At 41.3% G+C, this 23,020-nt stretch overlaps 1 protein-coding gene, 1 long non-coding RNA gene and 1 other non-coding gene across 7 annotated transcripts in view; 1 reads left to right on the top strand and 2 right to left on the bottom strand.

Moving 5' to 3' along the window:
* SUN3 (Sad1 and UNC84 domain containing 3) overlaps nucleotides 1-23,020 on the top strand; it is a 54,051-nt gene that overhangs the window by 1,041 nt on the left and 29,990 nt on the right. For 2 of the 5 annotated variants that reach the window (XR_014067410.1, XM_081536367.1), the window contains exons 1-2: nucleotides 7,595-7,832; nucleotides 14,064-14,125. Coding sequence is in view for 3 of the 5 variants with exons in the window: in XM_081536367.1 (XP_081392493.1) it covers nucleotides 7,711-7,832; nucleotides 14,064-14,125 (184 nt within the window). In the remaining 2 variants the exon portion in view is untranslated. Of the gene's footprint in view, nucleotides 1-7,594; nucleotides 7,833-14,063; nucleotides 14,126-23,020 lie in introns of those variants that run through there. The other 3 variants (XR_014067411.1, XM_081536369.1, XM_081536368.1) reach the window with 2 other exon arrangements.
* LOC145525001 (U6 spliceosomal RNA) lies at nucleotides 3,163-3,269 on the bottom strand. The gene has a single exon (XR_014068022.1). It is a non-coding gene; the product is annotated as a U6 spliceosomal RNA (small nuclear RNA).
* LOC145524341 (uncharacterized) lies at nucleotides 15,015-22,524 on the bottom strand. The gene is made up of 2 exons (XR_014067413.1): nucleotides 20,603-22,524; nucleotides 15,015-16,161 (listed from the first exon to the last, which is right to left on the bottom strand). It is a non-coding gene; the product is annotated as an uncharacterized LOC145524341 (long non-coding RNA).

Consider the following 23,020-nt stretch of genomic DNA (forward strand, 5'->3'; position numbering starts at 1 on the left):
AACCCCATGAACCGCAGCACGCCAGGCCTCCCTGTCCATCACCAACTCCCGGAGTCCACCCAAACCCATGTCCATCGATTCGGTGACGCCATCCAGCCATCTCATCCTCTGTCGACCCCTTCTCCTCCCGCCCCTAATCCTTCCCAGCATCAGGGTCTTTTCCAATGAGCTAACTCTTCGCATCAGGTGGCCAAAGTATTGGAGCTTCAGCTTCAACATCAGTCCTTCCATTGAACACCCAGGACTGATCTCCTTTAGGATGGATTGCTTGGATCTCCTTGCAGTCCAAGGGACTCTCAAGAGTCTTCTCCAACACCACAGTTCAAAAGCATCAATTCTTCTGCACTCAGCTTTCTTCCCAGTCCAACTCTCCCATCCATACATGACCACTGGAAAAACCATAGCCTTGACTAGACAGACCTTTGGCAAAGTAATATCTCTGCTTTTTAATATGCTGTCTAGGTTGGTCATCACTTTCCTTTCAAGGAGTAAGCATCTTTTAATTTCATGGCTAGGCCACCATCTGCAGTGATTTTGGAGCCCCCCAAAATAAAGTCTCACTGTTTCCACTGTTTCCCCATCTATTGGCCATGAAGTGATGGAACCGGATGCCATGATCTTAGTTTTCTGAATGTTGAGCTTTAAGCCAACTTTTTCACTCTCCTCTTTCACTTTCATCAAGAGACTTTTTAGTTCTTCTTCATTTTCTGCCATAAGGGTAGTGTCATCTGCATATCTGCGGTTATTGATATTTCTCCCAGCAATCTTGATTCCAGCTTGTGCTTCTTCCAGCCCAGTGTTTCTCATGATGTACTCTGCATATAAGTTAAATAAGCAGGGTGACAATATACAGCCTTGATGGACTCCTTTTCCTATTTGGAACCAGTCCTTTTTTCCATGTCCAGTTCTAACTGTTACTTCCTGACCTGCATCCAGATTTCTCAAGAGGCAGGTCAAGTGGGCTGGTATTCCCATCCTTTCAGAATTTTCCACAGTTTATTGTGATCCACACAGTCAAAGGCTTTGGCATAGTCGATAAAGCAGAAATAGATGTTTTTCTGGAACTCTCTTGCTTTTTTGATGATCCAGAGGATGTTGGCAATTTGATCTCTGGTTCCTCTGCCTTTTCTAAAACCAGCTTGAAAGCATTAGAAATCTAGCAGAAGAGAGGTGATGTAACCATTTGGTAGGGAGAAGAGAATTCTTGTGATGGGAATTTACTCTCACTATGGGTTATCCAGCTCTCATATAATATTGTCAGGATCCTCAGCTGACCCAGTTTTGAAAGTAATCAAGACGTCACTTTTCAATGTCAAATGTTTATCCCATCGCAGGTAGGCACGTAGACTCTCACTAAGTATAACAAGATTTCCTGTTGCATAAGTCAGGGCATTGTTTGCCCAGGGGACTGTATGCCAAGAGAAGGTGATTTTTTAAAATAGTGTATCCTACTGATTGAAGCCATCCTGACTAAAGAATATCTTTCTCTATTTCTGAGCTTGGTTAACAGAAGAGAAGAGAACTTACTCAAGTTGACAACCCTCTTTACTAGTTGAAATCATCATTTGAGTTATAATGAAGAGTGATCATTCTTCAGAATAAAGTTCTGACTTTTGGAATGTGACTGAAATCACAAGTATTTGCAGATGCCAAATCAAATAAGAACGTGAGTGAGATGCTATACAAATGAAAACATGGCACAAGAAAAATCTATCATGAAGATTTCTCAGTGTTTACTTCCTATACTTTAACACATATGATCTTTCTTTCATATAATAGCCCGGAGTTTTTAGAAAGATCCAGCCTTTCCCCATATACAATCTCACTTCATGTAAAGATTAGTCAGCAGTTTATGGAAAGAAAATGAATTATTCAATTATTTGTAGGTGTTTGTTTAAAGTATATCTGTATTTTATATGTGGATTAATTCTTAGAGATTTATATCTTATATAGATATTGTATATGATTATCTCCTGTTTATGAGTTTTGGGGGAAGAGGAAAACATGTATTTGAGTATAAATTCCGATTTTTTAAAGCCCTCAGACCCTTCCTTCTTGCCTGATATCTCTTGGTTTGCTCATGTTGTTGACTGAAGCTAATATTTCTAAACTCCTGAGACATATTTTCAAGCTCAAGCCCATCCTTGTTTCATCTTCCAACCCAGTAGATACATTCCTTTCCCTAAACATCACTCCCAGGAGACTCAATCCTCCGTAATATGCAGCATATTCCTTAGACTAGGGTTTCATAAAATGGGGGGATTTCCAAATTTGTTGTTTTCTGTTTGATGATAATCTAATCATTTCAAGACAAATCCTTCCTTTTCGACACATTTATGTATATCAGTATTACGTAGCAGTTTGGGTTTTCAGTCCAGTTGAAAAACAAGATTATCATCTGTGGTTGGCACAGAATGAGACAGGATTTCTTTGTGTCCTTACCAGCATCTGCCCTCCATTATATGTTAAAGTGATAATGAGCTTTCTCTTCGGTAGAAAAACTTCACATTTTACAATAAATTTAAACAGATTACCTTTCTTAAGATGTAACAGTGAAAAGTTTTGGAAAAGTGACAGAGTAAAAACAAATATACATAAGTAACAGAGCAGTTTAAATCATTTTAATTTAAATTCCTAGAATGCAACAATTTATATATAATGCTAAGGTAATTGTATTAGCTTTGAAGAAATACAAAATAAATACTTGGTATTTGAAAAATAATAAAACCATCTATCGTGTATGATTTATTATTTAAAAAGCTAAGTTGTTACAGGCTATCAGAAACCAATGTTTTTTTAATTTGTTTGGCCATACCACTAGGCTTTCAGGGGGAACTCCCCGACCAGGGGTCGAACCCACAGCCCGTGCAGTGAAAGTGCAGAGTCTTAATCACTGGACCATTAGGGAAGTCCTGGACATCTATCTCTGTGTGCTGCCTGCATTCACTGCCAGCCCTGCTGTATGAGACAACTCCCAATTTTTTCTGCCAGTCACAATGGGTTTGATCACCCCGAGGTGGGGGAACTAAGATCACAAGTGGAGCAACTGAGCCTGCATGCTGCAACTGCTGAGCCTGTAGACCTGCACGATGTGATGAGGGTCCTGCATGCTGTGACCAAGATCAGCCAAATAGATAAGTAAATAAATATATATATATATATTTTTTAATGGAACGCTTCACGAATTTGCGTATCATCCTTGCACAGGGGCCATGCTAATCTTCTCTGTATCGTTCCAATTTTAGTATATGTGCTGCCAAAGCGAGCACATAAATATTTTTAAAGATAAATAATTACAAATAGGTTGGGGTCTTCTGCCAAATATAAGCTTTGGGGTTGTGGTCTCAAGTACCTCCTATTTCCAAACTTATAATGGCAGTAGATGAAATGCAAATAGAAAATAATTTACAACTCTGGAAGTCATGGGATGCCAATAAACACAGAGGATCAGAGATGAACAAGAATGAAAATAGGAAACTCTTCACTCAAAATAAGTCTGCCGTGCACAACCCTAAGTCACCGTGGAAACAGGCCATGGAAAGATGGTGACTCTTCAGGAAATAAGTAGTCTCCAGACAGATTTTATTTTTAATTCAGTTGCTTGAAAAGGGTTTTTAAAATAAGTACATACTTAAAGAAATAAGTATGCACTTAAAGACATAAATGAGGCTTTGCCTGGTGGTTCAGTGGTTGGGCGACCACCTACCAACGCAGGAGACATGGGTTTGACCCCTCGTCTGGGAGTATCCCACATGTAGCGAAGCAACTGAACTTGTGCGCCACAACTGCTGATCCTGAGTGCCACAGCTGCTGGGGTCCATGAGCCTTGCAGCCCATGTTCTGCAGCAGGAGAAGCCACCACAATGAGAGTCCCACACACTGCACCTGGAGAGTGGCCACCCCCACCTCGGCTCCTGGCAATGAGAGAAAGCCCACGCACACCAACGAAGACCCAGCACAGCCAAAAATAAAATAAATAAAAATTAAAAAAATAAAGACCTAAATGAAAGAATGATAATGATTTTAAAAATAAATTTCCAAGCAAAAGAAACAAAGCAAAAACAGGTAAACAAGAAAAGCAGAACCCAGGAGAATGTGGGTCTTAACCATGTGGAGAAAAAAAAAGCTCAAATGCATTCATCAGAATGAAAAAAGAAACTCTCCTGAGGTACAGTTTTTAAAAAGCTATTCAATTGGCAAAGATTAAAAGGTTGATAATACACCATGTTGGTGAATAGGAGGAAAATATCATAAATTCCGGTGGAAACTTAGCTGGTAGAGTCTCTGGAGAGGACAAAGGCAGCATTTATCAAAATGACAGACACAAAGAGATGTGGACCCAGCAGTTCTTCCTCTGGCTGTGCATCCTTACAGATATACTCAAACACTCAGAATAACTTTAGCATGTGGCTATTATTGCACACTGTTCTCAATATAAAAAAAGCTCATCAGGGTAAACAGATTGGTGCACATTCGTACAATGAAACCCTAGGCAGCCATGAAAGAATGAAAAAGATCAACTCAAAGTGAGTCAGAAAAACTTCCAAGGAACTTGTTTGGGGGCCCAGTAGCTAGGGCTCCATGCTTCCAATGCAGGGGACCCAGGTTCGCTCCTTGGTCAGGGAACTAGATTCCACTTGCTGAAACTAAAGATCCGTGTCTATGCCACAACAAAGACCTAGTACAGCCAAACAAAGCAGAAAAAAACCCAAGATATATTTTTTCCGAGTATGAATTAATTTATTATGCTTGGCAGATTTTACAATATATTTTTAAAAGATTAAAAACTCTTTGGAACTTTCATAAAACATTTACTGAGAGAGAAAAGTTACTACCCTAAAATCAAAGCTAAATAGCTTTGATAATCAAATTATTTAAAATTTCTTTTTTTCATCACCACCACCACCATCTTGGTCACCAAGATATATTTCTACCTGAAAAAAGCAAGGTATGGAACATGGTTTCTAGCAAGTTAACTTTTACTTTCAACAAAGTGAAGAGATGGATATATAAAGATAGATAGATGCACACATATATTTGTACGTAAGTATATGTATTTTACATAAATATATATATATATGTATGTATTTGTACATATGTGTCTGTATAGTCAAAGCTATGGTTTTTTCTAGTAGTCATGTATGGATGTGAAAGTTGGACCATAAAGAAGGCTGAGCACTGAAGAATTGATTCTTTTGAATTATGGAGCTGGAGAAGACTCTTGAGAGTCCCTTGGACTACAAGGAGATGAAACCAGTCAATCCTAAAGGAAATCAACCCTGAATAGTCAATGGAAGAACCGATGATGAAGCTGAAGCTCCAATACTTTGGCCACCTGATGTGAAGAGCCGACTCATTGGAAAAGACCCTGATGTGGGGAAAGATTGAGAGCAAGAGGAGAAGGGGGCTACAGAGGGTGAAATGATTGGATGACATCATCCTCTTAATGAACTTCACTTTGAGCACACTCTGGGAGGCAGTGAAGGACAGGGAAGCCTGCAGTCCAAAGAATCAGACACAACTTAGCAACTATACAACAAAAATGACAAATCATATCTTTGAAAGAAAATAAAAGAAAATGGTACCATGGATGCAAGGAGAGTGGAGAAGTGATAGCTACCAGGCAGAAGTGGGTAAGTACTTTGCTATGTATCACTTTGCATCTTTTGGATTTTGGATAATTAGGTAAAAAATCAGAAATCTCAGGATTTCTTGGGATAATCTAGACTTCACCAAGTTAAAAAGAAAATTAGTGTATTATAAAAATAGCTCCTACAAATTTACCCTGAAATCAGCATTAAAAAAAAAAAAGAAAGAAAAACACCAAAAACAAATTCAAAGGGGCAGTTTAGCACTGTCTTACAAATGTCAACAGGTGGGCCATCGTGTGAAAAGAATGACAGTGGCAGAGAAACAGCATTTAAACAACTGATGGCCAAAATAAAAATCCCAGAATTGAAGAAATATACGAGCATGAAATATCTTATGCTTTTCTTCCTCCAAAAAAGAGAAAAGATTAAAAACCATGGTCACGAGGTACATTGCTAAAACTAAAGAACATCAAAGATGAACAGAAACCCTTGAAAATGACCAAAGGGAAAAGGAAAACCAAGTTGCCACACAGGCTGTCACACAAGAAAAGAATAAGGAGAAATGAAGATTAGGCAGAATTTTTACCCCCAACAGCCAAGTCCAAGACTATGGAATAGCATCTCCAAAGGAATCAGAGGAAAATAACTGTCAGCCTGCAATTTTATGCCCCAAATAAGCATGCTCATCATTCCCAGCAGTTCCCTTCCGGAGGTTCACCCAGGGAAGCCCTTGTGGTGTGCATGAGACAAACGCAGGCACTGAACTTTCACCGTGTTGCTAAAAAACCAGAAGCAACTGAACCTTACACTCATAAAAGAATGGGAGACTGAATTGTGATGTGTTGCCTGCCATTCCAATAAAGAAGGAATGTTGCCCCACCATCGGGCCATCGGTCACTGCCGACAGGACTCACAATGGAGAAAAGCAGGATGCTAGCCCTAGAGAGTTTAAGTCTATATCAAAGGCATGATTTCAATGAGACCAGACTCTTGCATCTTCCCATTAATGGAAAAGCATTAATCCATTAATTCAGATGTGTGATTAGCAGTCATCTTTTGATGTTCTACTACATGTTAGTATGTTTGGTTTTCAGCAAAATCCCCTATATATCCTAGCTCCTCCCTTACCTCTTTAGGACAGTTCCTCAGAGCTATTTCCTCAGAGAAATTTTGTGCTGGTCTAGTCCTCAGGGCATTTGTGCTCAGTTGCTTCAGTCGTGTGTGATTCTTTGCAGTCCTATGGACTGTAGCCTGCCAGCCTCTTCTGTCCATGGCATCCTCCAGGCAAGAATCCTAGAGCAGGTTGCCATTCCCTCCTCCAGGGGAACTCCCAGACCCAGAGATTAAACCCATTTCTCCTGTGTCTCCAGCACTTCAGGCTGATTCTTTACCACTGAGCCACTGGGAAAACCCAGTCCTCAATAAGGCCACCAAAAAACCTTAATTTTCAGGTTGTGCATTTGTCTGTCATCGACAGATGTATATGTAATAAAATACTATACAGCAGTTAAAATGAGTAAGCTGAAGTCAGTATTTCTCAAGACCAATAATCTAAGAAAGCTGAGAGTGGCTTATCATTTGAATTCACAGCATGAAAACATTTATGGATACATATTTATGTGGTAAAATATCAAAAAAGTTATGAGAATTTTGTATATCAATTTTCAATTTTCTGTGGGAAAGAAAGGAGGGGAGTGGTGTTCTGCGGTCTTCCATTATGTTCGTGATATTTAAGTTTTTGAAAAAGTACTGAAGCAAGCACAGTGAACGAGAGACTTCTTGTGGCAGAAGAGCGGGGTCTGGGGGACCCTGGCGTTTTGCAGTGTGTCTGGGAGCTCTGCCATGAAGCCTTGGGTTACACGCTCGGGCTGTGTGCTGGCTGAGGAGGGGGCCTCATGCACCGCTGACTGGGCGTTCGGCCATTGTGATGTGTCACAGAAGGTGATGCAACAGAAGAGCTGGGGTGCCTCCTCCAGATTTAGTTCACTCACTGTTTCCCCCTTGAAGGAGAAACACCCGAGAAGGAAGAAGGCAGAACCCCAAGCCGATCCCAAACCACCTCATGTTTTCCATCAAGTAGCAAAGAGGCCGCCAGCAATCAGCTACTCGGCTGGGGGAGATGAATGGGAGACCCAAGTCGAGGGGGAGCACCAGATTCTTCAGGGCTCCCTCTGAGGACGCCAGTAGCAGCTCTAGTGGGAGTGCTGTGCTCCCACAGCAGGAAAACCCCGACACCAGCGGGTACGTAACTGCAGGGTGATCTCCTTAAGATTTGATAGTGTGCATGTCATGTATCATATGTGCTCTGTCCCCTGGAAAATAACCTTCCCTGGAGGCTCAGACAGTAAAGCGTCTGCCTACAATGCAGGAGACCCAGGTTCAATCCCTGGGTTGGGAAGATCTCCTGGAGAAGGAAATGGCAATCCACTCCAGTATTCTTGCCTGGAAAATCCCATGGACGGAGGAAACCTGGTAGGCTACAGTCCATGGGGTCACAAAGAGTCGGACACGACTGAGTGACTTCACTTCACTTCACTTATAGAGAGAACCTCTGAAGATTTCTCTGGATCCCAGTACTTTCTGATCTGTTGTCCCCTTTCTATGGTAGGAGTTAAGGTTAATTACAGAAAGTGGGATGGGAAGATCCCCTGGAGGAGGGCATGGCAACCCATTCTAGTATTCTTGCCTGGAAAATCCCATGGACAGAGGAGCCTGGCGGGCTACAGTCCACGGGATCGCCAAGAGTCGGACATGACTGAGCAACTAAGCACAGCACACACAGCAGTGGGGGACAGGTTTATGAAAGAGAAGACGTTCTTTTTTAAGGAAGGCGTTTCATCAGCAGTGTGAAGTTATGATTGCAACCTGCAGCCTCACAGGTCGATCATTTGTCAGTGGCCTCTTGCTCAGTCTCTGCCATGTGCGGGGTCCAGCACCATGCTTTATGAGTCTGTACACAGAGGGTGCTTGTTACATCCCTGGCTGAGAACTGATTACAGGGGCTGTTAGTGGGTGTACATTTTGAGCTAATAACTGTGTCTCCTCTGATTGGAAGAAGTGGGGAGACAGCAGGAAATCTTGGACCACTTGGATGGCCCAAAAACCCAAGCCTCATCAACTGTGCCCTTGGCACTGCCTGCTGGTAAAACAAAACAGAGAATAGTGAAATAACCACCCCATGGATAACAGCTAAGGTTTAACAACAAAGCTTAGTTAACCTTTGGTTAATGTTCATTTAAGCCAGCCCTTGGGAGGGTCTTATGACCTTTGAGTAACCCTCTTTAGACAGTGGATCTCTCACGTGACCAGTGAGATGTAAAGGATGGTGGTTTCAAGATTTCATGCCCCTTCAGAGGAGACTTTTGGGAAGACCTTCTTCTCTGTTGCTTTTAGCACATTTCTATGACAAACCGAGACAGTGGATTAAAAAGCAGAGCTATCATTTTACCGACGAAGTCCATATAGTCAAAGCTATGTGTTGAAGCAGTCCGAGCTGGAATTGGAAAAGGACTTCCAGACAGAGTATTGCAGAAAGGAGAGTTTATTAAGAACAAAGGACAGAACTAGAGTGGGCCCTGCAAGCACAGCGGCCCTCCTGACAGACCAGGGAAAGTAGACAGTATTGTGGGTTAATAGCCAATTTTTATAGCCTCAAGGCAAAGAAAATTCCTGCAGGAAGGCTGATGCTAGTTGATTGGTTGGGCATCTTCGCCTAATTGTGAATCAGGAAGCTTCTTAGTGATTATTAGGGGGCTTTTGACAACGGTTACAAAGGGGCTCGTTCACCCTCAGAGGTGACCTTGATTCTGGACTCTGCTTCTGTGGTCTTGGTGCAAAGCCTCCCACCTGTGGCCTGGGGGACAGGACTCAACACTATGGTTTTTCCAGTAGTCATGTACAGATGTGAGAGTTGGACCATAAAAAGGCCAAGTACCGAAGAATTGGTGCTTTCGAACTGTGGTGTTGCAGAAGACTCTTTAGAGCCCCTTGGACTGCAAGGAGATCAAACTAGTCGATCCTAAAGGAAATCAACCTTGAATATTCATTGGAGGGACTGATGCTGAAGCTGAAGCTCCAATACCTTGCCCACCTGATATGAAGAGCCAACTCATTGGAAAAGATCCTGATGTTGGGAAAGATTGAAGGCAGGAGAAGAAGGGGACGACAGAGGATGAGATGGTTGGATGGCATCACTGACTCAATGGACATGAATTTGAGCAAACTCAGGGAGATGGAGAAGGATAGGAAATCCTGGGGTGCTGCAGTTCATGGGGTCACAAAGAGTCAGACACGACTTAGTGACTGAACAACAATAACACCTTGGACAGACAATGGACACTATTGCTTTTTGTAGGTGGATGAGCTACTTAAAGATTCTGTACTGGGTGGATTTAGGTGGCTCATGCTGCAGAGGAACAAAATTTGCCCCCCACCATGTGTCTCTTTGGCCTGAGGGTTAATTTAGGCTGATATTTTTTTTCTGGTTTTTGGCCACACCTCATGGCATGCGGGATCTTAGTTCTCAAGGGATAGAAAGCTAGCCCCCTGCAGTGGAAGTTCAGAGTCCTAGTCACTGGACTACCCAGGAAGCCCTTAGGCTGATAATTTTGAAAAAATGGAAGATTCAGGAGGTCCTCTTTTTTTCTCCCTCTTAGCTGCCTAAAGAACTGGGATAAAGGGATTGTCTCTGGATCTGAGTGGAGTGGGGGAACCAGCAGGGCCCAGATATCAGAGTCCACTCTGTGTCCCTCTGTCTTTACTTTTATTTACCACGCACTTGATTTCCATCCCCATGTGAATTACCTTCCTCCCCTTTGAAGTCCCAACTCCTGCACCCTCTCTTGTCTTTAGCTGAAGATGGTACTTGAAGTGAGGGTTTCGGCCATCTTGGAGAGTGACTTAGTTTTTCCTGGCCTGTCTCATCATACCTCATAAAACTTGTGTTTGGTTAAGCTGTGTCCTGTCGCTTAAATTCTTAGACCAGCCAGAGGAACCAAGAAGGAGAGAGAAAAACACTTTCCACCCAACAGTCCTGAGTTGGTCTCTACTTCCAGGGTGTTGAGCCACTTCCCAGCTGCGGGGTTAAAAGCCAGTTTGACAGCACAGCTCAAGAGCAGGTCACTGAGGGAGTCATCTGTCCATTTGCTCAACCAACTCAAACAAATCGATGCAGGAAATGTTTCTTGTCACATGCACATAATGTTACACAGCAAAATATAAAGAAACACACATATGTAAACATGATTGAAGCAGCTTCCAGACCTGAGGTCACTTTCTTAGCCATTCTGCATGTACCTGGAGCAGGGACTTCTGCCTTCCCACTGATGGACACTAGTTCATAAACAACAGGTCAAAACTCCAAACTCAAATTGATCAAGTGACTTACTGAAACTGTGTTTTTCAGTTGATCAGTCATGTCTGATTCTCTGCAACTGCATGGACTGCAGCACCCCATGGACTGCAGGAAGCCAGGCTTCCCTGTCCTTCACCATCTCCTGGAGCTTGCTCAAACTCATGTCCGTTGAGTTGGTGATGCCATCCAACCATCTCGTCCTCTGTCGTCCCCTTCTCCTCCTGCCTTCAATCTGTTAGGTAGTTAGAATAGGAAACAGGAGTCCAAAATGGCGGTGGCTAAAAGACAAGGAAGGGAAAAGCCCGCAAAAATAGAACAAAGGAAGGTCAAAGGAAGGTCTGAGGACCTGAGTGAGAACTTCAGGTAGAACAGCACTCCTGGCTAAGCCCAGTTTGCATAGGGCAGGCCCAGGGGAAGGAAAAAAACGTAGAGGAGCCAAAGCGTTCTCTCTCTCTCTCTCTACCCTCCGTGCACTGGGACGATCTTCTCTTCGTGTCTTTGGGTCGACAGTCGGCATGCCTTCATGCTTCAAGGATGGATTTTCCTGCTATTATCTAAATAAAAGAGCTGTAACACTGAGCTGTAACACTGATTCGTCTAAGAGCTATAACACGGTCTGTTCAAGACCTGAGAGCTATAATATGGTCTGTCCAAGACCTGAGAACTGTGACTCGCCTAGGGCTCTAATGTCCGTCACTCCAAATCTTTGTTGTGATGAGACAGAACCGAGGAGCATACACTCGCCTGACAAATCTTTCCCAGCTTCAGGGTCTTTTCTAATAAGTCAGTTCTTCAAATCAGGTGTCTGAAGTACTGGAGCTTCAGCTTGGCCCAGCTTTGTCATAGGCAGGCTCAAGGCCATTATCACAAGACTATGAGTGTGAGTCTCCAAGAGACTGACCCCTGTTTGTGTGGCCTTGTGGAGCCTGAGGGCCAGTTGGGTGTTGGACATCTAGCTCCTTCAGTGATGACAGCTTTGCATGGTCTGGGTACCTGGCCCTGAGGGTATCACCAGCTGAGATCTTCCTCCTCAACCTGTCCTGGGCACTGGCCAGAGGTCCCAGACTGGTGCTGGATGATAGATCCTGGGCAGGGTGACAGGCCTGCACAGGAACCCCATCCCCTTGTTAGCCAGGGCCTGGACCTCAGAGTACAAAAGTCAAGCCTTGGGATCTTGAATAAATAACACGAGAGGTGACATCGTTTTGCTTATAGATTTGTTAAAAGCCGCAAGTAGGCTTGGAGACAGAATTTAATGCCTCCCCTTCCCTTTCTTGTCCATGACCTTTAAGAGTATTATACCTTTATATAAAAAGTTGCAGGACAGAGAATAACGTTTGTTTTGATGGAGGTTTAAAGGAACTTGTGACTTGACTATTCTGACCCTTGTGGAGAGCTGCACAAAGGACCCAACACCAAGAAGTTTGTAACAACTATCCATGCCCCTCCTCCCCTTTGCCATGAAAAGGCTTTGCTGAAAGCCTTAGAAAAGCTCAGAGTTTTTTAAAGATATAAGCCACCTGTCTCCTTGCATGACCCTGCAATAAAACTTTCTCTGCTCCAAACTCCACATTTCTGTATTGTCTGGCCTCTCTGTGTGACCAGCACAGTTGGTGACAGCTTCACCCCCTTTTCTGAGATGTGACCCAGTGCTTCTGCTGCTACATCAAGGTGCCTTCTGCAATTAATGAGTGATTCGTCATCACCTGGTTTTTGTATGTTTTAAATAGAAATTTCAATTTGCATCTTAGAGTACTTTGTCCCAAAGCTCCTAGCCTTCTGTTTCTGTGAGATTAGTCTATTTTAGCCATTTCTTTTTTTTTCCTTCTTTAAAAAAAAAAATCCTGAAAGTTGGATGTGGAAAAGTCACTGTGCTCACTTTATAAAACTCTTTGAAAAGATCTGCTGAGACCGGGTATGCACAAGCCCAGCAATTTCTCTCCTGGTGAAACAGAGCAGGACCGCATGATGCTTGTCCCAGTGCCTCTTGTCCTCTGCCTGCCTTTTGTCTGTGGAAAACCTTAGTCAAAGAATAGGTTTAATCAGGGAAACGAGAAATACAGAAACAAGGGAAAACGAAGGAGACCAAATAATAATAATGTAGTCATTAAGCATAGTCAAGGACCTTTTAGTTCCTAATATTCTGAGCCATATCCTGTGAGCTGTCTTATAGATAATGAAACCTCAGATAGAAGAAGTTAACTGCATAATGACCAGGCTGACTTTCCAAGGTGAATCCACAACTTAAACTTCAGAAATTCTGAGAACTGACCTCAAAGATGTGGGAAAAAATGGACGCTGAAACTGAAGATTAACTGTACCTAAAACAATCAAGATGATGCTGGTCAGACACCCATGATCAATTTGAAGACAACGGTCAGAGCTGACTGTGCTGTTTCTGCATGGAGCTGCCTCCTTCCGTCTACAAAAGCTCTTGTCCCACTGGTTGCCAGTGGGAGGGTGGAGTAGGCCTTTGGATCCACTGAGCTGTGCAATGATCTGTGCTTTTTTCTTTATGTATGTTGTATTTCAATAAAAAGTGAGGGAAAGGGTTAGGATTGCTTTAGAGAATTTTATCAGATAGTTGTTCATTGTCGTAGTTCTTTGGACTTCCCAGATGGCTCAGCAGTAAAGAATCAACCTGCCAAAGCAGGAGACACAGGTTTGATCCCTGGGTGGGGAAGATCCCCTGGAGTAGGAAATAGCAACCTATTTCAGTATTCTGGCCTGGAGAATTCCATAGACAGAGGAGCCTGGTGGGCTCAGTCCAGACTCTGACTTTTTTCTTTTTTCTTCCGGGCTGATGATGATACATGCAGACCTCTAGGATAACCTCTTTTGCTTTCTTCTTCATAAGCATTTATAGGCATAAAAACATGCAGCAGTAATGTGTGTGAAAGAGAGGGGTGTGTATGGTGTATGTATGTGTGAATACGTATATATATCACTCTGAATACTGTTTTCCCTCAGTTTCACAGATCGTGGATTAGGAACTAAATTAACTTACATGCTCAGCCTAGTCATGTCTGTAGACTTGGCTGTAGAGGTTAAAGTTCAAATTGAAGGTTAAGAGTGGTGTATTGTTAAATTCTTTTTGCTGTTATTTTTCTTCTTTTTAGGTTAACTCGATCATGGAAGACTGCCATGGGTATGGTGTTTATACTGACTTTTCTTCTTCTAGGTGAGTCTTACTAAGTAATGATCCTTTAAGCCATTTCACAGGGTGTGTGTATGATGAGAGAGATGGCAGGGGAATGACTCACATTTGCAATAAATGCCCCAGAAACCTGGAAGTGACTGTATGTTCTTGAACCATTCCTTCCCCCCCCCAATCAATATTTATTTATTAATTTGTTTGGCTGCATCAGATCTTAGTTGCAGCACGAGGAATCTTTGTTGCATCATGCAGGATCTTCCTTGTGGCTTGTGAGCTCAGTAGTTGCAGCACTCAGGTTCTCTTGTAAAAGTAATATGGCTTTCTTTGTTGAAAACTCAGTGAGAACTTTATTGCTCTTAGAATTATTACCAGGTCTAAGCTCGTTCTGTTTGACACAGGACAGGTCAATAAATCGGGAGGCAAGGTGTCAAGGCAAGAAATAGACAATTTATTCAGAAAGCTGGGCATCCGAGAAGACGGTGGATGAAAGTCCTGGAGTACTATATTATGGGGTCTGGATGCCAGTTTCTTTTACAGAACAGAGAGGAGGAGGAGGAAAGAAAGTAAAGTAAAAAGACCATGAAGGGAAAGTGTTAGTCACTCGGTTAGTCAGTCCTGCAATGCCGGAGTAGTAACAGTGGTAGTGTTAGTCGCTCAGTCGTGTTCGACTCTTTGAGACCCCATGGACCCTCCAGGCTCCTCTGTCCATAGAATTCTCCAGGCAAGAATACTGGAATGGACTGCCATTCCCTTCTTTCTCCAGGTGATCTTCCCAACCCAGGGACTGAACCCAGGTCTCCTGCATTGCGATCTACTCCAGTGTTCTTGCCTGGAGAATCCCATGGACAGAGGAGCCTGGCGGGCCACAGTCCATGGGGTCACAAAGAGTCGAACACGACTGAGCGACTACCACTACCACTACTACTACTCCTGCACTGCAGGCAAACTCTTTACCGTTTGAGCCATCTGGGAAATCAAAAGGCCATAAGTGTTGCAAAATATCTCCTGGTTTGGCCATCCTCAGGGAAGGGATGCACTCATTTCTTTTTCCTGCTGTCATTCACAAGTGGGCAGGGTCAGAATGTCTCCCAGTGAGCTGAACAAAGACACTTTAGTTTAACATTCATGCAGAAGGGAAGGGTTCCCCAAGGCAAGCCATTATGTATAGACTGTATCTTTTTAATGGACAAAAGCCATGGGGAGCAATGATTAAAGTAAAAGAAACAGATCCAATATGGAGTCAGATTTTTTTCTTCCCTGTTACAGAATCACGGTTCAAAATGAGAGAAGTTGCTTTGAAGTTAGGAATCCTTTATGTTTTTATTGCAAACACATACAATTGATCTTTTCTATATCTGGGTGACTCATCTTGAAGGATTTTGACAACTAGAGACTGACTCATCATGGGATTCTTGAAGAAATGCTGGTACACATGGTTTGCCATTTTCTGGCTGTAAATATCACACACCATGAATCCTAGTACAATGGGAAATTGTTCTATAGTATGTGGACACCTTGAATTGCAGAGTGTACAGGGAAGTCAGAGTTTCACCCAGTTATCGCCACAAAATGCCATTTTACACAACAACGGGGGCTGTTTAGTTGGGCTTGCCCATGAATACCTGGACTGACAGCTCTCTGAAGTCTGTACCAGCCTTCCTTCAGCTGCTTCTTAGTGCCCTGAGCACCCATCCCATCCCAGCAGACCTCTAAAACTTCATCTTGAAGATTCCAGTTCTACTGAGAACTACACGCTGTCTGGCTCTGTTGCTTCCAGCTGTCTGGTCTTCACCTCTGCTGATTTCAGCTTGTGAACCTCAGCAGCCCTCCCCCGACCCCCTCGCTGCTGCCCACTCCTGACTCATGAGCCCTCTGCCCTTGAGATTTCCCGCAGCTCTACCCCAACCCTGTGTCTGGTGATCCATGCCTGGTCTTCTTTTTTTTTTTTTTTTTGGTCAGTTAATAGTTTTATTCATCAAAATGAACTAAAACCAAACTCACCTAAGCAGCAAGGAATAGCAGCTCTATGGATGCAGGCAAGGTTTCCTCAGGCTTTCCGTCTAGTCTGCCAACTCCTTTTTTTTTTATTTTTTTATTTTTTTAATTTTTTTAATTTTTTTTATTTTTTATAAATTTATTTATTTTAGTTGGGGGCCAATCACTTCACAACATTGCAATAGTTTTTGCCATACATTGACATGAATCAGCCATGGGTTTACATGTGTTCCCCCTCCTGGACCCCCCACCCACCTCCCTCCCCATCCCATCCTTCTGGATCATCCCATTGCCCCGGCCCTGAGCCCTTGTCTCATGCATCGAACATGGAATGGTGTTCTGTTTCACATATGATAATATACATGTTTCAATGCTATTCTCCCAGAACGTCCCACCCTCACCTTCTCCCTCAGAGTCCATAAAATTGTTCCATGCATCTGTGTCTCTTATTCTGTCTCGCATATAGGGTTATCGTTACCATCTTTCAAATTCCATATATATGCATTAGTATACTGTATTGTTGTTTTTCTTTCTGGCTTACTTCACTCTGTATAATGGGCTCCAGTTTCATCCATCTCAGTAGAACCGATTCAAATGTATTTTTTTTAATGGCTGAGTAATATTCCATTGTGTATATGTACCACAGCTTCCTTATCCATTCGTCTGCTGATGGACATCTAGGTTGCTTCCATGTCCTGGCTATTGTAAACAGTGCTGCGATGAACATTGGGGTACACGCGTCTCTTTCAATTCTGGTTTCCTCGGTGTATATGCCCAGCAGTGGGATTGCTGGGTCATATGGCAGTTCTATTCCCAGTTTTTTAAGGAATCTCCACACTGTTCTCCATAGTGGCTGTACTAGTTTGCATTCCCACCAACAGTGTAAGAGGGTTCCCTTTTCTCCACACCCTCTCCAGCATTTATTGCTTGTAGACTTCTGGATAGCAGCCATTCTGACTGGTGTGAAATGATACCTCATTGTGGTTTTGATTTGCATTTCTCTAATAATGAGTGATGTTGAGCATCTTTTCATGTATTTGTTAGCCATCTGTATGTCTTCTTTGGAGAAATGTCTGTTTAGTTCTTTGGCCCATTTTTTGATTGGGTCGTTTATTTTTCGGGAATTCAGCTGCAGAAGTTGCTTGTATATTTTTGATATTGTTTGTCTGTTGCTTCATTTGCTATTATTTTCTCCCATTCTGAAGGCTGTCTTTTCACCTTGTTTATAGTTTCCTTTGTTGTGCAAAAGCTTTTAATTTTAATTAGGTCCCATTTGTTTATTTTTGCTTTTATTTCCAATATTCTAGGAGGTGGGTCATGGAGGATCCTGCTGTGATTTATGTCGGAGAGTGTTTTGCCTATGTTTTCCTCTAGGAGTTTTATTGTTTCTGGTCTTACATTTAGATCTTTAATCCATTTTGAGTTTATTTTTGTGTACGGTGTTAGGAAATGTTCTAGTTTCATTCTTTTACAAGTGGTTGACCAGTTTTCCCAGCACCACTTGTTAAAGAGATTGTCTTTTCTCCATTGAATATTCTTGCCTCCTTTGTCGAAGATAAGGTGTCCATAGGTGCGTGGGTTTATCTCTGGGCTTTCTATTTTGTTCCATTGATCTATATTTCTATCTTTGTGCCAGTACCATACTGTCTTGATGACTGTGGCTTTGTAGTAGAGCCTGAAGTCAGGCAGGTTGATTCCTCCAGTTCCATTCTTCTTCCTCAAGATTGCTTTGGCTATTCGAGGTTTCTTATATTTCCATACAAATTGTGAGATGATTTGTTCTAGTTCTGTGAAAAATACCATTGGTAGCTTGATAGGGATTGCATTGAATCTATAGATTGCTTTGGGTAGTATACTCATTTTCACTATATTAATTCTTCCAATCCATGAACACGGTATATTTCTCCATCTGTTTGTGTCCTCTTTGATTTCTTTCATCAGTGTTTTATAGTTTTCTATATATAAGTCTTTTGTTTCTTTAGGTAGATATATTCCTAAGTATTTTATTCTTTTTGATGCAATGGTGAATGGTATTGTTTCCTTAATTTCTCTTTCTGTTTTCTCAATATTGGAGTATAGGAATGCAAGGGATTTCTGTGTGTTAATTTTATATCCTGCAACTTTACTATATTCATTGATCAACTCTAGTAATTTTCTAGTAGAGTCTTTAGGGTTTTCTATGTAGAGGATCATGTCGTCTGCAAACAGTGAGAGTTTTACTTCTTTTCCTATCTGTATTCCTTTTATTTCTTTTTCAGCTCTGATTGCTGTGGCCAAAACTTCCAAAACTATGTTGAATAGTAGTGGTGAAAGTGGGCATCCTTGCCTTGTTCCTGACTTTAGGGGAAATGCTTTCAATTTTTCACCATTGAGGATAATGTTTGCTGTGGGTTTGTCATGTATAGCTTTTATTATGTTGAGATATGTTCCTTCTATTCCTGCTTTCTGGAGGGTTTTAATCATAAATGGATGCTGAATTTTGTCAAAGGCTTTTTCTGCATCTATTGAGATAACCATATGGTTTTTTTCTTTCAATTTGTTAATGTGGTGTATTACATTGATTGATTTGCGGATGTTAAAAAAACCTTGTTTTCCTGGGATAAAGCGCACTTGGTCATGATGTATGATCTTTTTAATATGATGTTGGATTCTGTTTGCTAGAATTTTATTAAGGATTTTTGCATCTATGTTCATCAGTGATATTGGCCTGTAGTTTTCCTTTTTTGTGACATCTTTGTCTGGTTTTGGAATTAGGGTGATGGTGGCCTCATAGAATGAGTTTGGAAGTTTACGATCTTCTGCAATTTTCTGGAAGAGTTTGAGTAGGATAGGTGTTAGCTCTTCTCTAAATTTTTGGTAGAATTCCGCTGTGAAGCCGTCTGGTCCTGGGCTTTTGTTTGCTGGAAGATTTCTGATTACAGTTTCGATTTCCGTGCTTGTGGTGGGTCTGTTAAGATCTTCTATTTCTTCCTGGTTCAGTTTTGGAAAGTTATACTTTTCTAAGAATTTGTCCATTTCTTCCAAGTTGTCCATTTTATTGGCATATAGCTGTTGGTAGTAGTCTCTTATGATCCTTTGTATTTCTGTGGAGTCTGTTGTGATCTCTCCATTTTCATTTCTAATTTTGTTGATCTGATTCTTCTCCCTTTGTTTCTTGATGAGTCTGGCTAATGGCTTATCAATTTTATTTATCTTCTCGAAAAACCAGCTTTTAGTTTTGTTGATTTTTGCTATGGTCTCTTTTGTTTCTTTTGCATTTATTTCTGCCTTAATTTTTAAGATTTCTTTCCTTCTACTGACCCTGGGGTTTTTCATTTCTTCCTTCTCTAGTTGCTTTAGGTGTAGAGTTAGTTGATTTATTTGATTTTTTTCTTGTTTCTTGAGGTACGCCTGTATTGCTATGAACCTTCCCCTTAGTATTGCTTTTACAGTGTCCCATAGGTTTTGGGTTGTTGTGTTTTCATTTTCATTCGTTTCCATGCATAATTTTATTTCTTTTTTGATTTCTTCTGTGATTTGTTGGTTATTCAGAAGCGTGTTGTTTAGCCTCCATATGTTGGAATTTTTAATAGTTTTTTTCCTGTAATTGAGGTCTAGTCTTACTGCATTGTGGTCAGAGAAGATGGCTGGGATGATTTCAATTTTTTTGAATTTACCAAGGCTAGATTTATGGCCCAGGATGTGATCTATCCTGGAGAAAGTTCCATGTGCACTTGAGAAAAAGGTAAAATTGATTGTTTTGGGGTGGAAACTCCTGTAAATATCAATTAAATCTAATTTGTCTATTGTATCATTTAAAGTTTGTGTTTCCTTGTTAATTTTCTGTTTAGTTGATCTATCCATATGCGTGAGTGGAGTATTAAAGTCTCCCACTATTATTGTGTTATTGTTAATTTCCCCTTTCATACTTGTTAGTATTTGCCTTATATATTGTGGTGCTCCTATGTTGGGTGCATATATATTTATGATTGTTACGTCTTCTTCTTGAATTGATCCTTTGATCTTTATGTAGTGTCCTTCTTTGTCCCTTTTCACATCCTTTATTTTAAAGTCTATTTTATCTGAAATGAGTATTGCGACTCCTGCTTTCTTTTGGTCTCCGTTTGCATGGAATATGTTTTTCCATCCTTTCACTTTCAGCCTGTGTGTGTCTCTAGTTTTGAGGTGGGTCTCTTGTAGACAGCATATATAGGGGTCTTGTTTTTGTATCCATTCAGCAACCCTTTGTCTTTTGGTTGGGGCATTCAACCCATTTACATTTAAGGTAATTATTGATAAGTATGATCCCGTTGCCATTTACTTTGTTGTTTTGAGTTCGTGTTGAAACATCCTTTCTGTGTTTCCTGTTTAGAGAAGATCCTTTAGCATTTGCTGGAGAGCTGGTTTGGTGGTGCTGAATTCCCTCAGCTCTTGCTTGTCTGTAAAGCTTTTGAATTCTCCTTCATATCTGAATGAAATCCTTGCTGGGTACAGTAATCTGGGTTGTAGATTATTCTCTTTCATTACTTTAAGTATGTCCTGCCATTCCCTTCTAGCCTGAAGGGTTTCTATTGAAAGATCAGCTGTTATCCTTATGGGGATCCCCTTGTGTGTTATTTGTTGTTTTTCCCTTGCTGCTTTTAATATTTGTTCTTTGTGTTTGATCTTTGTTAATTTGATTAATATGTGTCTTGGGGTGTTTCGCCTTGGGTTTATCCTGTTTGGAACTCTCTGGGTTTCTTGGACTTCTGTGACTATTTCTTTCCTCAATTTAGGGAAATTCTCAACTATTATGTCCTCGAGTATTTTTTCATGGCCTTTCCTTTTATCTTCTTCTTCTGGGACTCCTATGATTCGAATGTTGGGGCGTTTCATATTGTCCCAGAGGTCCCGGAGGTTTTCCTCATTTCTTTTTATTCTTTTTTCTTTTTTCCTCTCTGCTTCGTTTATTTCCATCATTCTATCTTCTACCTCACTTATCCTATCTTCTGCCTCTGTTATTCTACTGTTGGTTCCCTCTAGAGTGTCTTTTATCTCCTTTATTTCATTATTCATTATATGTTGACTCCTTTTTATTTCTTCTAAGTCTTTGATAAGCATTTCTTGCATCTTCTCAATCCTTGTCTCCAGGCTATTTATCTGTAACTCCATTTTGCTTTCAAGATTTTGGATCATTTTTATTATCCTTATTCTAAATTCTTTTTCAGATAGATTCCCTATCTCCTCCTCTTTTGTTTGGCTTTGTGGGCATTTCTCATTGTCCTTTACTTGCTGAGTATTTCTCTGTCTTTTCATCTTGTTTAGATTGCTGTGTTAGGCGTGGCCCTTCTGTATTCTGGTAGTATGAAGTTCCTCTTTGTTGTGGAGGTTCCTCACTGCGGTTGGGGTTGGACAGGTGGCTTGTCAAGGCTTCCTGGTTGGGGGAGCTTGTGTTGGTGTTCTGGTGGGTGGAGCTGGATTTCTGCTCTCTAGAGTGTAATGGAGTGACCAGTATTAATTTTTGAGATGTCTATGGATTTGGTGTGCCTCTGGGCAACCTGTATATTGATGCTCAGGTCTATGTTCCTGCGTTGCTGGAGAATTTGCGTGGTATGTCTTGCTCTGGAACTTATTGTCTCTTGGGTGGAGCTTGGTTTCAGTGAATTTATGGAGGCTATTGGATGGTCTCTTATTAATTAATGTTTCCCCTGGCTTTCAGTCTTATTCTTGCAGTAGCCTCAAGACTTCTCCTTCCATACAGCCTCAATAATAAAACTTTTAGGTTAATGGTGAAAAGATTCTCCACAGTGAGGGATACCCAGAAAGGTTCACTGAGTTACATGGAGAGATGAGGTGGGGGGGGGGGGTTGAGGTGACCAGGAGGGGAAGAGGGGAATTCAAATGTGGAGAGAGCAATCTAGCCAGTAAGCACTTCCCTCTGTGCTTTCCACAGTTTGGAACCCTCAGAGTGATTCACAGAGATACATAGAGAGGGGGGAGGAAGGTAACAGAGGTGAGCATGAGTAGAAAGGGAGGAATTAAGAGGGGAGAGAGAGATCTGGGCAGTATCCTGTTCCTGAAGTGTTCTCCGGTACCCAGAACACCCTCAGAGATTCACAGAATTGGGTTGAGAAGAGAAGGAGGAGGGTGGGAGATAGAGGTTCCCTGAGGGAGAAGAAAGAGCATCAATAGGGGGAGAGAGTGATCAGGCCAGTGATCACACTCCTGAGTAAAAGTGGGTCCTAAAGATTGGGTTCTTAAATGTACAAAGTTGATATCAAATATGTAAAACAAAGATTAAAAATCTAGAGTAGAGGTTAGACTCTTATAAAACTTACAATCTAAAAAAAAAAAAAAAAGAAAAAAGGAAACAGTGTAAAAAGAAAAAAAACAGTAAAACAGTAAAAAAAGAAACAGTAAAAAAATGTAGAACAGGAAAAAAACATTAAAAAAAGAAAACACAAAAGGTATAAGATATATGTATGTAGTTTGCTTCAAAAATAGGTGTTTTTTTTTTTTGCAAGTTAATAGTAGGTTATGAAAATGAAAGTTAAAGGTGTAATAGAGGACTTGAAGAAAAAGGAAAGAAGAGAAAAAAAAAATTTTTTTTTTAATTAAAAAAAAATTTAAAAAAAAAAAAAAAAAGTAAAAAATATATATATCCCGGACTTTCTCTGGAGCTGTTGTGAGCAGTGTGGGATCTGCTCAGTTTTAGATAGATCCTTATTCCTGCTTATACTTTTCAAGATCTATAGGTCCTTTTCAATGCAGTCGGTATTAACTACAGGGATCTTAATCTGTTGGCCTGTCCCTTCCAAAGCGCTTCCCTCTGTTTATTTGGCTTCTGTTTGGAGATCTCTTCAGTATCTAATTTCCGCCCTGCAACAAAGCGGTGGAGGTGATCTCTTTAGGTTCGCTTGTTCAATCGTGCTGTGGGGAGGAAGGAACACTGCAATTCTGGCGTGC

The sequence above is a fragment of the Giraffa tippelskirchi genome, chromosome 10 (genome assembly GCF_054371585.1).
Source record: "Giraffa tippelskirchi isolate mGirTip1 chromosome 10, T2T-mGirTip1v1.2.pri, whole genome shotgun sequence".
In the NCBI taxonomy this organism is placed as follows: domain Eukaryota; kingdom Metazoa; phylum Chordata; class Mammalia; order Artiodactyla; family Giraffidae; genus Giraffa; species Giraffa tippelskirchi.